Here is a 15,042-nt window from a genome sequence, read left to right as displayed (position 1 = left end):
TCTGAGTCTATCCCCATCCATCAACATATGGAAAATGATGTTTTGCCACTCAGCTTTAGGATGGCAACACTGAGAGGGGAGCTGCTTTTCTTATAGAACTTTTCCCTGTTTAACTGAAATCACATTATAAGCACACAGACTTGCACTGATGCAGGATGTGAATACGGATGTTTTATTCATGGCACATTTCAGTGCACATTGCTTGAAAATTAGCTGTAATTGTCTCACTAAGCCTGGTTCACCTTCCACCTGCCACTGGGTGTGCTATTGGCCTCCTGCATTTGCATCCCGAAGGAACCAAGCTTTGCATCAGACCTGGATAACCCCAAGGCTTTCTTCCAAATAGCTCCTGCCCTTGCAAGTTCAGGCATGAGCTCCTTTCTGGCTTCTTTGTAGCATAATTAAGCTGGTGGCTGTTGATAGGAAGTGCTCCAAGGAGGGAGAATCATTCTGGTTTGCAGAGTACCTCGTACAAGAGGGACAGGGAAGCCAGTGGAGGGGACCCTTATCCATAAAGGTCACTACTGTCACCTACCTCTTTGGGGTTTGCACATGTCCTCATACCTTTGTTTGCTTGGATTTCAATTATTTCAGCAATCATAGAATGGTTTGGCAATTTTTCTGTAGCTATTACATTCCCTTTTAAATATGTATTTGTTTTCTCAGTAAGCGCTAACAGGACCTCATCGCACATAGGCTCATGAGATGTATTTCAGCTTCTGTGCTTTGCAATAGGCATCACTCCACGTTGCTTCTCATCCTTGGCAATGCCACAAGCACGTTGCATCTCATCTGCCTGTACAGCACAGGAAAAGGGCTCCCTGGGACTCAGTAGGAGGTGTTCATGCAAACGTGTCAGGTACCTTGCATCCCAGCCAGCTTCCCATATTCCCCCAGTCATCTCTGTTCTTTGGAAACAGTGAAAACTTCAGTGTTTTTATGGGAAATTGCAAACACAACAGTAAATCACAGTAAAATGTTAATGGAAGTAAAGAAAGAAGTTGGGTGTGAGAGAAGCTATCCTTTAGGTGAATGTCCTTTTGACATGAGGAGGTTGATATCCTGTTGGAATAGCCTTTCCACCAAGGCTCAATCATGGATAAGCTTTGCATTGCCCTTGCTACTATAAAAGGAAAACACTTCTTCAGTAAAAGAGGAAAATTGAGCGCTACTCTTGAATTACTCTTGTAATTGAATCAGTCTGCCTTTGCAGTTGCTGAAATAGGAAATCCAGTGTTCCAAAGGAGCAGCTGAACTGAAGAAGGAAGAAGTTAACATTAAAGCTGAAGACCAAAGGCATTCTCATCCACATATAATCCTGGACTGTAGGAAGTCACACTCAAACAGCTTCAAGAGGCTTACCATTTCCTATGTGAGTTCAGCCAGCTCCCCTCTGCCACCCCAGCCAGACTAAACCATGATTCTCCAGTGTGAAGCTGGAAGATGTGCCCTGGCGCTGGCACTCCAATGTTTCGGAAAGGCCATGGAAATAATTTAAGGATCTCCAAAAGCACTGGGAATCTGAAAGGAGAGAGTAAGATAACCTCAAATTGCTGTAGACATCCCTTTCATTACTTTCCTTACAATGGGCAAGGGCCTGAACCTTAGTTCACTATCATATGAAGTTAAAGGCAAGATGATTTTTAAAGAGCACTGAAGTGATTCAGCCCAATTGCTGCAACAGCAGTGACAGCAACTGAAACATGCCCGAGATTGCTGTTGTGACCTGGTGCCTTGCTCCAAGCCACAGCCTTGCAAACGATACATCTATTCTTTCTCCCTAGTGAAGGGCTTATTTGAAAGGGGACTCATTCCAGGCTGTGACACCGCTTCTTTTATTTGTAGTACTGGTGTTTTTCTTTCTGTGGAGCCATGTCACTGCCTGTTTCTCAGCTGGTTCTCAGTTCGCACAGTGGTGACAGTCAGAGAAGTGCACACCTAGATGTGCCAGAAAGCAGCTGCCGTGCTTTGGTACATATGTGGAGTGAAAGCTGCACTGTTCCTCACTCATCACCCAGTGAACAGCTTCATGACGTACCTTTGCTGCCAGCAGAAGACATTACTGTAAGGACCTTGATCACTCATGTCCATCGCTACGTCCATGGCCCTGTCAGGAGCTAAGCTTCCTGTCTGCACTTCCAGGAGCGTGGAGAGTGCTTCCCCCAGTCCCTTGCGCCCCACTGAAGCGAATCTCCAGGTCTGCCTTTCCCACCAGGAGAACATATTGCCCTCCCAGGAGAACAAACAACATAAATGTTGTTCACGGCCTCCCACGGATGGTTCAGCAGCTCCAACAGCTAGGTCGAGTTAAAGGTACGACAGAACTCGAGTGGGGAGGTCTGCTGGGTCTGAGCCAGGACACAGGGCTGGGAGAGAGACCAGGTTCCCTTCTTTGCAACGATGTGCCCCAAAGCACGATGCTGTACTCCTGTGTCCAGCTCCACTGTGCAGGGAAACCACATTTCCTTGGCCTTGTGCTGTTTTCTAGTGGACGAGAGAAGTGTGGACTATTGACACAGTGTCACGAGGATGCTTTTTCTAATGTCTGTGTATGCTTTACTGCCACCAGCATTTGTCCAGGACAAGGATCCCTATTGTGCTAGGTGCTCTACAGATCAAAGCTAACACCTTGGAAATGATAAGAGAAAGGCATAAGCCTGTCCTCAAGGCTTAGACAAAGTGAGAGAGAGACACACAGGGAGCAGAAGAAGGCGGGAGGGGGGAGTGCTGGTCACCAAGGCAGACGGCTGCCTTAGACCTTTGCCTGCATAGCTACCGTAGACTCATTTAACACTGAGCAAATAATGAAAACAGTTGTTCATGAATATTTTAGTGGGATATTTTCATGATACATTTCAATCATGAAGCATGTATTAGCCCAGTGGGGCAGAGAGTTGAAAGAGAGAATAGGGGGAGGAGAGCAGGCAAGCTCTGGAATAATTCATCATCAAATCCCTCCCCACACAAATTACTTCCTGCTGAAAACTTCTGATGGACAAATGCAACAGAGATACCAGATCAGGGCAGGCTTCGTGCTTCACTGGCATGACCTCCTTTTATAGCTCCACCTCCTTTTATAGCTTTATAGGTGGAAGATGTTTAAGCATCCACAGGGTTTATACCTCTGCATCCAGACTTTCACCCTGCTCACTTGCTACCACCTCTGGACGTGGTCCATTCTCTCCCACATCATTTGGTGTAAGACTGTTGTTGCATAACTCAGGTGGGACTGTTACTCCTCATCTGCCCTCGCCAAGTGATCAGAATCACTCTGAGCAAGTTCTGAGGACTTGGTCCCCAGGGACAGACCAGATCTCTGTCACTACCCTGCTCTTACTCAGGGCAGGTTTTAACAACAGTTTGGCATCGCCTGCCCCTTCTCTCTGTCGCCAGCTGGCTGAGCTCTTGGGAAAACCCTGGCACAACCGAATTCAAGATAAAGTGGCCCATGAGGTGCCAGGGCACACTGGTTCCTCCTAGCCTGCCTTAGGCTGAGGTGAGCTCATTAGCTCAGCCAGTGATGCAGGACAGGTTTATAGCATTCTCACTGTGACAGATTAGTCCTGGACACAAAATGGCCAAACTAAAGGGACTTATTTGTGAAAGTGATTTTCTCAATAGCAGCTGCCATCCTGCCAGATGCAGGATTCTTCCCTGTGAGGGTGCTGAGGCCCTGGCACAGGGTGCCCAGAGAAGCTGTGGCTGCCCCATCCCTGGCAGTGTTCAAGGCCAGGTTGGATGGGGCTTGGAGCAACCTGCTCTAGTGGAAGGTGTCCCTGCCTGTGGCAGGGGTTGGAGCTGGATGAGCTTTAAGGGCTCTTCCAACCCAAACCATTCTATTGAGTCTGTGATTCTATGTCCAGGGTAGTACACTCTGCTCCCAGTGTTTAAAGGGAAGGGACTGGAGAGCAAGAAGCAAAAGTCCTTTCAAATCAAAGGGACCCTGCTCTGACTCCTGAGATCTGCATTTCACAGAGGGAGTCCTCTGCTCAACCAGGGCATCCTACGGAGGCTTTTATCCCTCTTCACAGAGAAGAGTGTGCCATACAGGTTGCATCCTCCCGCAGTGAATGTGTTTGTGCATCCCCAGCCTCCCGCAGGATGTGCAGACAGGGACACACACAAACACTCCTCCCTCCTGCTGACAGGGACCCGGCCTCTGCAGCAGCCACTGTTCAGGTTTGACCCTTCTCTTGCTAGACAAGCCAACTGGCTGGAAAGAGGAGCTTTGATTTCCCCCTCTCATTGCTTTTGGCAGACAGAGCAAGGCCAATTAAATCACAGGGAGCAAGATGTTTGTTATATATATGCAACAGAATAAAGGAGAGGAAAAGAAAAGAAGCAACCTTCATGCTCTCGTTTGTACACTTCGGAATAATTTGATATTAAAAAACTTGGCCAGGTTGTTGATGACCCCTCAGAGCCACTAAGAAGGATCCTTATTAGCAATCTCTGCCCTCCCTGTTGGACAATGAGGACTTATGTTTGTTTGCTAATGGGTTTCCAGTGAGGAAGAGCCCTACCTCTGTGGAGCATTTTGTTAAAGGGAGAAGAGACCTTTGGGATGGCCTCTTCCTTCCACCAGTTATCATCAAAGCAGCAAATATTCTGACTGGGGCTCCCATGAATCAAAAATAAAATGGTCCCAAGCTGCCAGTGTAAGAACTGCTGCAGCTCTACTCCATCCTGCTCCCTTCTCTTAGTATGGCAATAGGCGATCTGGGGAGCAAACCTGCAGCAAGACAATATTATAAGGTGGTTACTGCAGGCATTAGTAAGATGCTGGAGGAAGAAAGAGTAGCAAAGCTAGGCAATCCTTGAGAATACACATCTCAAGCCAATTTAGTTTCTTCCTGAGGGCAAGAGTAAGAGCTGACTCAGGCACCATGAAGGCACATTAGCAGGATGTTCTTGCCATCGTGGAAGTGAAACCAACAGCTCTGGGCTGCAAGACCTGCAGGGGTCCCTCACTGTTCTGCTTAAGGCACTGCAGGTACAAGGTCTCTCTGCTTTCTATGATGCCAGCAGACAGACTGGGTTGGGAGAGGCTGCGATTAGCCCTCAGGCAGGTGACTTACTCCTCAGCAGCAGCTTTCCTGGAGAGCTACCCTGACCACCAACTCTGCACCGTGTTCACTGGGAACAGGAGGATGAGCAAAGCCTTTCCAGCTCATGCTGGCTGCTGCTGGGCTCCTTCCAGCTGCCCACCCCTGGCAAGGTAGTGCTGCTGCCTGGACGTCTTCTATACACCCATAGCCCAGCTCTGCAGAGAGCTCTGTTCCTGCTGGCATGGAGATAACATCCACATAACACAAAAGCAGGGTTGCTGTTTGGGTAGAAGAGAGAGAGGGTGAACCAGGAACAGGGGGGCAACAAGAGGAGCGGAAATGAGTAATGTGAGATCAAAGGGCAAGAAGTCTATAGGGCAAGAGCGAGGACTGAAATAAAGCCCTGGAATGGAATCCCCACACATCAAGCCCTGCACCACTGAAGCATAGGAGCCTGGGAGTACTGCAGTGGTAGGAGGGAGGACTTTTGTACATGAGAGATTAGGGGCTAGTATCTGCTGGCATGACAGCACAGTGATGTGATGTGTTATTGCTGGAGAACATGGAGTTCTTGTCTTGCAGACGCTGAGTCATAGGAAAGACAGAGCAGTCATTTCAGGGTGTTGACAGCTTAATACAAGGTTAGACCTTCCATCTCCATGCCAACAGCAATGGTGACAAATACATATCAATTGTTCCAGGTCAGCTGATGAACTTTCCCCGTAGTGAAAAATGAGATCTTGTTGAGTCCTCCTCTACTGAGAACGGAGTTGAATCAAGAGATGAGCATGCCTCCGGTTTCTTCAGCCTGTGCAGAGGTGTATCCTGGCATTAGTAGATGCTGGTGGGTGTCTGGGTAGGATGCTTGTCTCACAGCACAGTTTTTTCTTCTCTTTTTTCATTCTTTCCCCATCCAAGCACAGTTTTGGGGCTAGGCAAGGAGGATGGGGAACATCACCTTTGTACTGTGGTGATCACACCATTTAATGCAGTTTCCAGCTCTCCCTGACAGTACAAGCAGCCTAGCCAGGAATAATTTCCTTGGTATCTCCCTTTTAGTCTAGGTGCTTTCCAAGGTACCAACAGCAGTTTCAGGTCTGCATCCAGCAGCAGGCATGAAATGCCCCATAGACCATCCCTTCTCAGGAAGGTGACTGCTCCGCAGGACTTTGCTCACTTGAGGCCATCCCAACCCCAACAAGAGGAGCCTTCCTCAGAAAAGGTCATATTTCTGAGGAGGCAACATGTCAAATACCGAAAAGCAATTAAAAATCGAATGCATAATGACCAATATTGGAGCCAAATGAGAATTTATGCACCAAATTGTAGTTCATTTGTCAATACTGTGGGTGCAGATGTATAGATATGTATATAAATATATATATATATAACGGTTTCAGAAAAAAAGTTGTTTTGAGACATTTCTTCTCTCGGAGGCTTTCGAAAACCCTTTGAAACCCCGTATCAATACCTTTCCAGGCAGAACAAAACTAATCCCTTCTTCATTTGGAGCAAAGTTTTTAATCTGAAAGGTGTCGTTATTGCCTATATAGAGATAAAAACCAAACCGAAACACAAAAGAAAGCTCGAAAGCAACATGAAATATTTCAAAGCTGTCTCTATAAACTGCTTAAATTAACTTCCATTATTTAAAAATAATCTGATAGCACAGATTTGTGTTCAGCATGATTCTTTACACTCTATTTTGCCCTTGGTCTGAAAGAAATGTCACTTCCCATGCTCACTCAGTCTTGGATACAATTTGAGTTGTTTAAAAAGTATAAGATCTCCTCCTTCTTGCCCTCTAGAGCTTTTAAAACCTTCCTCCTGAGTTTCTATCTTCTGGAATGTCACAGTCATATTTTTCATGGGACTTCGGTCAGTATCTTTTTTGCCATGTAAATATAGGACCTATTGTAAAAGCAGTGATGACATCTTAAAAACCGGAGGAAAGAAGAGAAATAGAAAGCGAATGATTAGATTTTGTTTTGAAAGAAGTGGTCTATCGAAAAGGCAAAACCCCTCTGTCATATTCCCATACTTGTTACCAGCTCAGAATTTTCTGATAAAAACAGGAACAGAAACGTTATCAAAAAGCTGAAGGATTTCACAGTGCTTTTTGTGTACTTCAATTGGGAATAAACAGGGGGTTTTTGCTCAAAATGCGGTGACTTTAGTTCTTACACTAAATAATGTTAGCAAAATCCATAGTCCTTTGTTAAATAAATACAGGAATGGCATATTAGCATGATGGATTAACTGAGCACATCACCCTGAATTATAAACCAGCAATGCTGAGTCCTCCTAGGAATAGGTGAATATTCCAACCCAATAACCTGTGTCCAGTGGTGGCGTAAGCAGATAGGAAGAGAGGATTTTAAGAGCAGAGTAAGCATAGACTTCTGTAATACTTCCATGATGTTGTTCCCAAATAATATTCATGACACGTTCATTGGTAAAATGTCGATGATGAACTCAGAAATACAGATGCTAATAGAATTTCTCCTTTGAGACATACATATGTGTGTGGACATGAACCCATGCGCAAGTCTGTCTGGGCATATGTAAGTCAGTGTGTGTAAAATGGGCTTCATCACATGCCACCCGTCTCAAGTTTTCTTCTCTTCCATCACAAAGTGGCAACATCTGCTGAAGGGCTAGAAGCAAAGAAGGGGGGGGAATTATCTTCTTTACCATAAACATCCTAAATTCCTGTATATGCCCGGAAAACAGAGCTGCCGTTGTATGGCGGGCTGAGGTCTCATCCTCTCAAGTGCAATCAAATGAACTGCTGTTGCTGTGGAGCTTGTCTAAAAACATTCTGCTCATTCAGGCCTTTTATGCCTGCTGTTCTCATTATTATGCTCTTGTTTTTCCAAGTGTCGAAATCTCACTCGGACATTTATAGTTTTATCTGCACTTGAATGCACAATCAGACACCACAGGCAGCACCAGCCTGGGGCTGAGTCACGTCTTCGCCTCCATTGGATTTCAAATTCCAGCAGAAAACATTGATACCAAATTGATGCAATGGCTGAAACCCAGATGTTATGAGAGTTGATAATGGAGAAGAGGCAAACTCATGCTGGTCTCTATTTACTCCCTCTTCTCCCCACTCACACTTTCTTCACCTGAGCCTTTCATGGGTTTCCAGGGATAAATATTGTCCCCACTACATCCCCTCCCACCAACGCAGCATCATTTGATTTGGTGGCAGTAGGGATTCTGTTAGTTAGGCCACTTGTCTTCACCTGCCTCCTATCCAGGAGCTTGGTAGGGTTTTGTTAAGGCTGGAAGTTCATGTGCTGCTGCAGGGCAAAGTGGTGGTGCTCACAGAGAAGGAAACACCGCATGGAGGGCTGGGTGGAGAAAGGTTGGGTTAAGCTACACATGGACTTCCAGTGCAAAGCAAGAGACTACTCCAGACACAGGGTGGTCACCAGCCTGTCCCTTGTCATTGCCTTCACACTGGTAGCTGTTCCTACCTCCACTGTGATGAGCCTGTTGTTGTTTCTCTGCCTTTACTTACCAGTCATGGTAAAGAAGGGGCTGAGGCAGGTCAGAGGGGCTGCTGATGGAAGCAGCGTCTGCTGCGATGCACTCACATTGCACAGTGTTATGCTCTGGCCACAAGCCTATTTACTAGAATGAGGATCCATTGTTGAAAGGAAGCCTTTAGGGGGAGGTTTTCACACTGGATTTTGTTTTGTCACTCTGAGATGCAGCAGAGCACTTAGGACATCTGGCAGAAGCCTTAAGCAAAGCAGCAGCAGCAGCAGCAGCTGCATATGCCAGTTTATCCCCTCTCCATGTGTTAATGAAACCCTGGTGACATCCCTGTATCATCCTTTTCTCACTGCTTCCCAAGTACTCACAGATCTCAGCATTGCCTCAGAGGATATTCCATGTGGGCTAAGCATTTACTGCCTCACTGTCCTTGTCAGCCATCCCAACTAGATCTCAGTGCTACCATATAATCAGAGAGCAGGGTATGGTCAAGATCTTGTGCTTTTTATCTTCCAAATGCTCAGGGTGGGATTGACCCCTTACTGAAAGACATCAATCCTGAGAGAGTTATCTAGTGTCTACCTATCACCACTGGAGCGTGGATGGGAATTTCCTGAAGGTGATCCAGCAATTGATTTTGGACACTGAAGCCTGAAGGCTAGGTTAGGCTGGATTGGATGTCTTCCTTTGAAGAGGAAAAGAAGTGTAAGCAGTAGAGATGAAGTCCAACATCGAGCATAAGAGGTTTGTGTTTGTTTTGAAGTGCCTGCATTTCACTGTGATGCCTGCTCCCCACTGTTTCCACAGTAAGCTCCAGACAGAGAATGTCTGCTTGAGACTCATGTCCATTTCCTGGACCAACTTCCCAGCAGAAATGATGTAAATCTCCAGAGGAGCTCTTTGGTACTTGAAAGGGCAGTTGCCACAGGCTGAAGCTTCTGTTATACTATGGGCATAGTGGGATTTGCAAATGCCTGACAGCAAAGAACCATTTGTCGTCTATTTAACTCACCAGTTCAGTCTGTGGAGCTGTTTGATGAGACTCCCTAGTCCTCCTGATTCTTTCCTGAAACTCTCCTGCTATATCCCAACCCGTGTGCTGGGTGTCTGCCAGCCCCATGTTTTCCACTGCTGACTCTTTGCTGTCATTCATGGTCCAGAGACAGATCCTGATTTCAGCCCTTCCCATCTGCATCTTTAGCAAAGTCTCTGGAGTCTTTTTCTCACCGTCGGTGAAAATAAAGTGATGTCAGCCTGAAAGTGGAAGATACTGCCCAGAAATTCGAGATCAGCGCAAGTTGGGCAAATTAAAAGCAGTCGCCAGAGCTTTTGAGTAGAACACAGGAGAAGATATGGGACCAGGACCGTTTTCTGTATGAGTTACTCCTCATTCTGTGGCAATTTCTGCATTCCACTTGTAGAATTAAGACCCAAGGTCTGGCCAGTGTCTTCATGGAGCCTGTGCATCCCTGCTCCCTGCTGGCCATTCCTTCACCATGAAATGAAAAGAAGTCCTCCCATCACCTGACCAAAGGGGTCAGGATACCCCATTCTCCTCCTACATGGAGCCACTCCTGCTCTCCTGCCTCAGGGCGATGAGGCAGGATTAATAATGGTGATCAATGTGTTTCTTCCTTCCGGATACAGTGTACCAGAAGGTATTTTGTGAGTGTGATATATGAGTCACGGTGGGATGCAGCAGAATTTTTTGGCCTTGCAGCTATGGAGGTACAGTATTCATCTTCTCTCAGCCCATAAAACATGCAGCCCAGAGACATGATGAATATGTTTTGCAGAAGCTCAAGCGGAAACTCCAGGGAAGTACCTTGAAAGTGTTTCTAAACAACAAGACATTCATTTTGTTAGTTATACAAAGCAAGATAAACCTTCCAGACCTCCTTACTCCTCCTTCCCCTGCCCTTCCTCACTTTCCTGGCTGACTTCCAAAGTCTCTGAAGAGAGGAATGATTGAGGGCTGGTATTTTCTCAAGCCCCTCTTTTTAGCTTTGGAGTACCCAGCTTAATCACAACCCATGCCAGTATCTAGCAAATTGATCAGAAAGTCTTATCTGAGCATCCAGAGGACACAGACCAAGGGAAAACCAAGGGGCAGGGGGTTTGGGAGCCAAGCACTTTGCAAGAAGTGTCTCATCTTCTGGCTGTGCAGTGAGGGAACTTGCCCGGTGCCATGCGATGAATTATCCCCCACTCATAATTCATGCCATGTCTTGCACTTGTCCCCTGATCTGTTTATCAAACCTGTTGGTCCTGCTGCTGCCCAAAGACTGTATTAAATTGGTTCATCAATCATCTGGCTGCCAGCCACTGCCTTGCCAGAGAAAGGAAGAAGCGAATGAATGGAAGTACCGTAAAGCTCCAGAGATAACATCATTTTGATTAGGAAAAGTGCTTACTTCTGCAGCCACTTTTAAGGCTGTTAGAATAGCTGTTTGTATTCCTTAATAGTTAATTTAAGGCACTTAGCTTGAGGAGGCTGTAGTGAATCAAGCCCTTTGTTAGTAAGGCATTTGGATCTCCATTCTTCCACCAGTCCCGCTGCATCAATCATGATGGACTAGTTAATACCAGGTAGGATTCAGCCCAGTAACATTCAGAGCTGGGGCTTTGCTTGTCAGGGCAAAGAAGTAATAAAAAGCCAGTATTGCTTTAGTGAGCCCAGAGCTGAGCCTGTGAAGAGGAACTCACAGAATTCCATTTCCAGGCTGGATATGGATGCCAGATGAGCACACAAGACATTTCTTGTTCTCATATCCCCCATGGGGTTTTGCTACAGCACAGGCATCCCTCGCATGGAAGCCCCAGAGTGTCACTTCTCTGTGTCAGGCATCGAATGGGCTGGATAATAGAATCTCAGAATGATTTGGTTTGGGTTGGAAGGGACCTTAAAGATCATCCAGTTCCAATCCCCTGTCATGGGGGTTGCCAAAAACAAGGGATTTCTTCAACGTGCACAGGGATACCAAAGATCTGATCCCTGTTCAAAAAAACCCAAACAAGCCAAGAAGAAAAGCTTATTAGTTGTCAGATGTTAACCTATTAAAATTGGCCTCAGTTGCATTTTGTGTAGCAATTGTTTTCCAGATCTGTTTAGCTTAAACCTGCAGAAATGCTGCAATTTGCATATAGCAACTCTGGGCAGTAATGGGAAGGTTTTGCTAATTAGGGAATAGCAACAAAGCATTTTCTTAGTGATAAGCAAGTCCTTTCAGATGAGTCTGACACTGATGGAGGGGGGCTTCTGCGTGGATGATTTCTCCATCACAATGGAAACATTTCTGAATGGAATAAAGAGGAATATAAGATTGTCTTTCTCATGTGCCCTTACCAATGCACTTTACATTCAGAATTTGATGTAGGAGAGATTTGATTTTGCCAAGTCACAAAACATGTATTGGGTTAAAGGGAAAAACCCCTCATTCAGATTAGGTATTTTGTTGGAAACTGGGACTTCAGTGAAAGCCTGGGCCTGTACCCCAAGCAGAAGATATTCACCATAGGTCTAATCCTTTCATAAATGTCATCAGAGAGCTCATCAAGAATAAAAGCTGTTCTCTGTGAGCAGGTATGTCACTGGGTTGAAGATCCTATAGAAAAAATGGTCTATTAGTGCTTGACAAATCAGCCTTCCGAATCCCTTTGGGTCACTCATCATTTTGGGAAGATCTGACCTCTTTTATTGAATCCAATCAAGGCATACTGTCAAGTTTTCAGATTATTTGACATTTTGGTTAATGGTTACTTTTCCCTTTGAGTTTCCATCTGTTTTTCAGCAAAAAAAATGCTGTTTTGAAACTGCGCAAAGTTTCATTTCCAAGAGGTCAACTGAAAATGTTGCCGAATTTTTCATAGCGTAACATGACATTTCAGAAATGTCAAACTGAAATGTTCCAACATTTTCAAACTTTCCCTCCGTTTTGAGGTGTAAAACTGTTTACCACACTTTATCCGAAAGCCCAAACAGCTTCAGTGCTGTGCAATTACCTTGATCTTACAAATCCAACCTAACTTCAGCGTATAGAAGCCTCTCTGCTCAAGCCTTTTATTAATGCTGCAATGGCTAGCAGATGCTTGGAGAGCTGAATGACCAAGTCATTATAAAGCTTTCTCTGCTTTCCTTGCCATAACTTTTAAGCCACCCTAACAAATACATGCATGATGCCTAAAGATCCTGGGGTTTTTGTGGGAAGGGCTCTTTATGAGTATTTGGAGGTCCCAGACAAGGAGCTCATGGAATCCCTGGTCACTAACTGGTCATCCTTTGTGAAGTGAGTACCGAGCTAAACTATAGGACACGACAGTAGGTGTATAAACACCTGGGAGGTGTTCAGATGTTGCTGTTTTGACATGATCATTTTCCCCCACCTGCAGCCTAGTTTCTCTCTCTCTTCCAATACGTATTTCTTGACATGGTTTCTGCCTGAAACATTTATAAGGCATTATGCTTAAAAAATTAGGCTGATGAATGAGAAGAGACGGTTCTTCTAATAAAGTAATTGATGGAAAGGCCAGAAGCCTTTTTTTCAGCGTGAAAGCTTGTCATTTGGCTGCTGTAAATTGCTCTAAGTAGCAAGATAGCAAAATAAAAGACATAAATAGAGCAATAGGTGACACTGAAGCAGAAAATGTCCCAGCACATCGAGCATTTGTGGGGAAATACAATTAAAGCATTATGAATTCCTCACTCGTTGTTGCAAGGGAACAAGGACTGTCTCAGAACTTACAGAGCTCATATGCTTCTACAAGACATTTCTGGTAAGTGACAGATCTGTTACTGCCTGCTGGGTGACCCTGCTGATATCACACCATTGTCTATAAAAAGGACATTCTCCTTTTATCCTGTTGCAAGGCTGAGACCCACCGAAATGGCTTTAAGTGGTCTTGGCAAAGGGTCTTGTCCAATTTTAGCTTTCCTTTTCCTGTTTTGGGCAGGGGGTTTGCTTTTGTCTTGGAGACATAAGGAAGGATGTGTTTGAATACTTCTCAAACTCCAGATGTAGCTTTTTGCAGTGACCATCCCGTTGAGATCAGTGTGACTGTGGGATCATCACAGGAGACATGCATCAGTGAGGAAGTGACTCTTTCTTGTGTTCATTATTGACAGCTGTACTAACAGACACAATAACTGTGAGGCTTGTTGTGCTCAAGCCAAAAAGCCTGACAAATTACTTTGGGAACTCCAGCTGATCAGACTGAATTCAAGGCACCTGCTTGGGTACTCAAAGCTATATAGCTGTTGTGATACAATTGCCAGAGCTTTGGATTAGTCTTCTGAGCTACTGGCAACCATGGCAAGAGGTGCAAAAGCCACTTCAAAAAACAACATCAAAATGGAAACTCCTCTTTTCTAAGCTTATGTGTCAACCCTCTGATAATCAAGGGAACTGCCCTGCTTGTATGTGTAAGTGTTCATCTGAATTAAGGCTAAAAGAGTGTCTACTAGCTCTGGTTTCCTAGCTGTTTGTCCTGCACTAAAGCTCAAGCCTAAGGTGGATGCAAGGGAACTGGTGGTATCTGGCCTTGGTATGGGGGTGAACCTGAGCCAGTTATTCCACCTACTCAGTGTGCTTAAAAGCAGTGCACTGGAAGGGAAAATTCAGCCCCTCTTGTCCTTCTCCAGGTAAGAACAGACCAGTTTCAGCTGACATAGAAGAGCGTTTTTGTGCAAGTGGCACTTCTAGAGGGTTTTCCCTTCTTACTTTTCCCAGCCAGGCTGGAATCCAGCCACATCAGAGAAGAGGGATTGTATCTGTGTCCGGAGGGAACATGGCAGATACTTGGCTCACAGCCCAGCTGTCCACATTCTCATGGGAGGCTGAGCCATCTCAGGAGTCATCATGATGCATGGTATTAAATCCTAGGGTATGTTTAAGCTTAAAGGCACTTAAAAGTACCACTTGAGATGCCATTGGTTCAATAATCATCCTAACTGTACAAATAACCTCATTCAACTGAACAAGTACCTGATCTCCAACCAGTTCACTGTCACATCGCAGGACCATGTTTCAGCCAAGAAATGAGCATCACATCTTCATTTTTAGAGGAAACAAGTAAATATGTTGCATTGTTGTTGTTGTGTATCTTGCAGACAAACAAAGCGGTAGCTAAGGGGGACTTCCACCATGCAAGCTCCAGCTCCCGGCGAGCGCTCTTCCTGGCTGTCCTGTCCATCACAATCGGAACTGGCATCTACGTTGGGGTGGCCGTGGCTCTTATTGCCTATTTGTCCAAAAACAATCATTTATGAGCCTCAGGAAAGGGGGAGACCCAGCCACCCGGCACCTGCACTGCAGAACCCCCCAGCAGATCAGACTGCATGACTTCCCACAAAGATGAAGAGACAAACACACCTTCTGGGGGCAGGTACAGGATAACGTGGGCTTGTGCCTTATTGTAGGGTGGGAAGCTGGCTGGGGGGATAGTTCCGCAGTCTGTGATGCACAAGTCTTGCTTCTCTTCATGACCCCTC

General features: G+C 45.5%; 1 protein-coding gene across 1 annotated transcript in view; it reads left to right on the top strand.

Annotated features, from left to right (window-relative positions):
• The window catches only part of SYNDIG1 (synapse differentiation inducing 1), a gene marked incomplete at both ends in the record, with an annotated part of 47,250 nt that extends 32,430 nt beyond the window's left edge, over window positions 1-14,820 (top strand). Inside the window, one exon of the mRNA XM_080615530.1 lies at window positions 14,662-14,820. Coding sequence (XP_080471656.1) covers window positions 14,662-14,820 — 159 coding nt within the window. The remainder of the gene's footprint in view (window positions 1-14,661) is intronic.
• Between the last annotated feature and the right edge of the window lie 222 nt (window positions 14,821-15,042).

Source organism: Psittacula echo, assembly GCF_963264785.1.
Source record: "Psittacula echo genome assembly, chromosome: 4".
Taxonomy (NCBI): domain Eukaryota; kingdom Metazoa; phylum Chordata; class Aves; order Psittaciformes; family Psittacidae; genus Psittacula; species Psittacula echo.
This window is presented reverse-complemented; position numbering and strand designations above follow the sequence as displayed.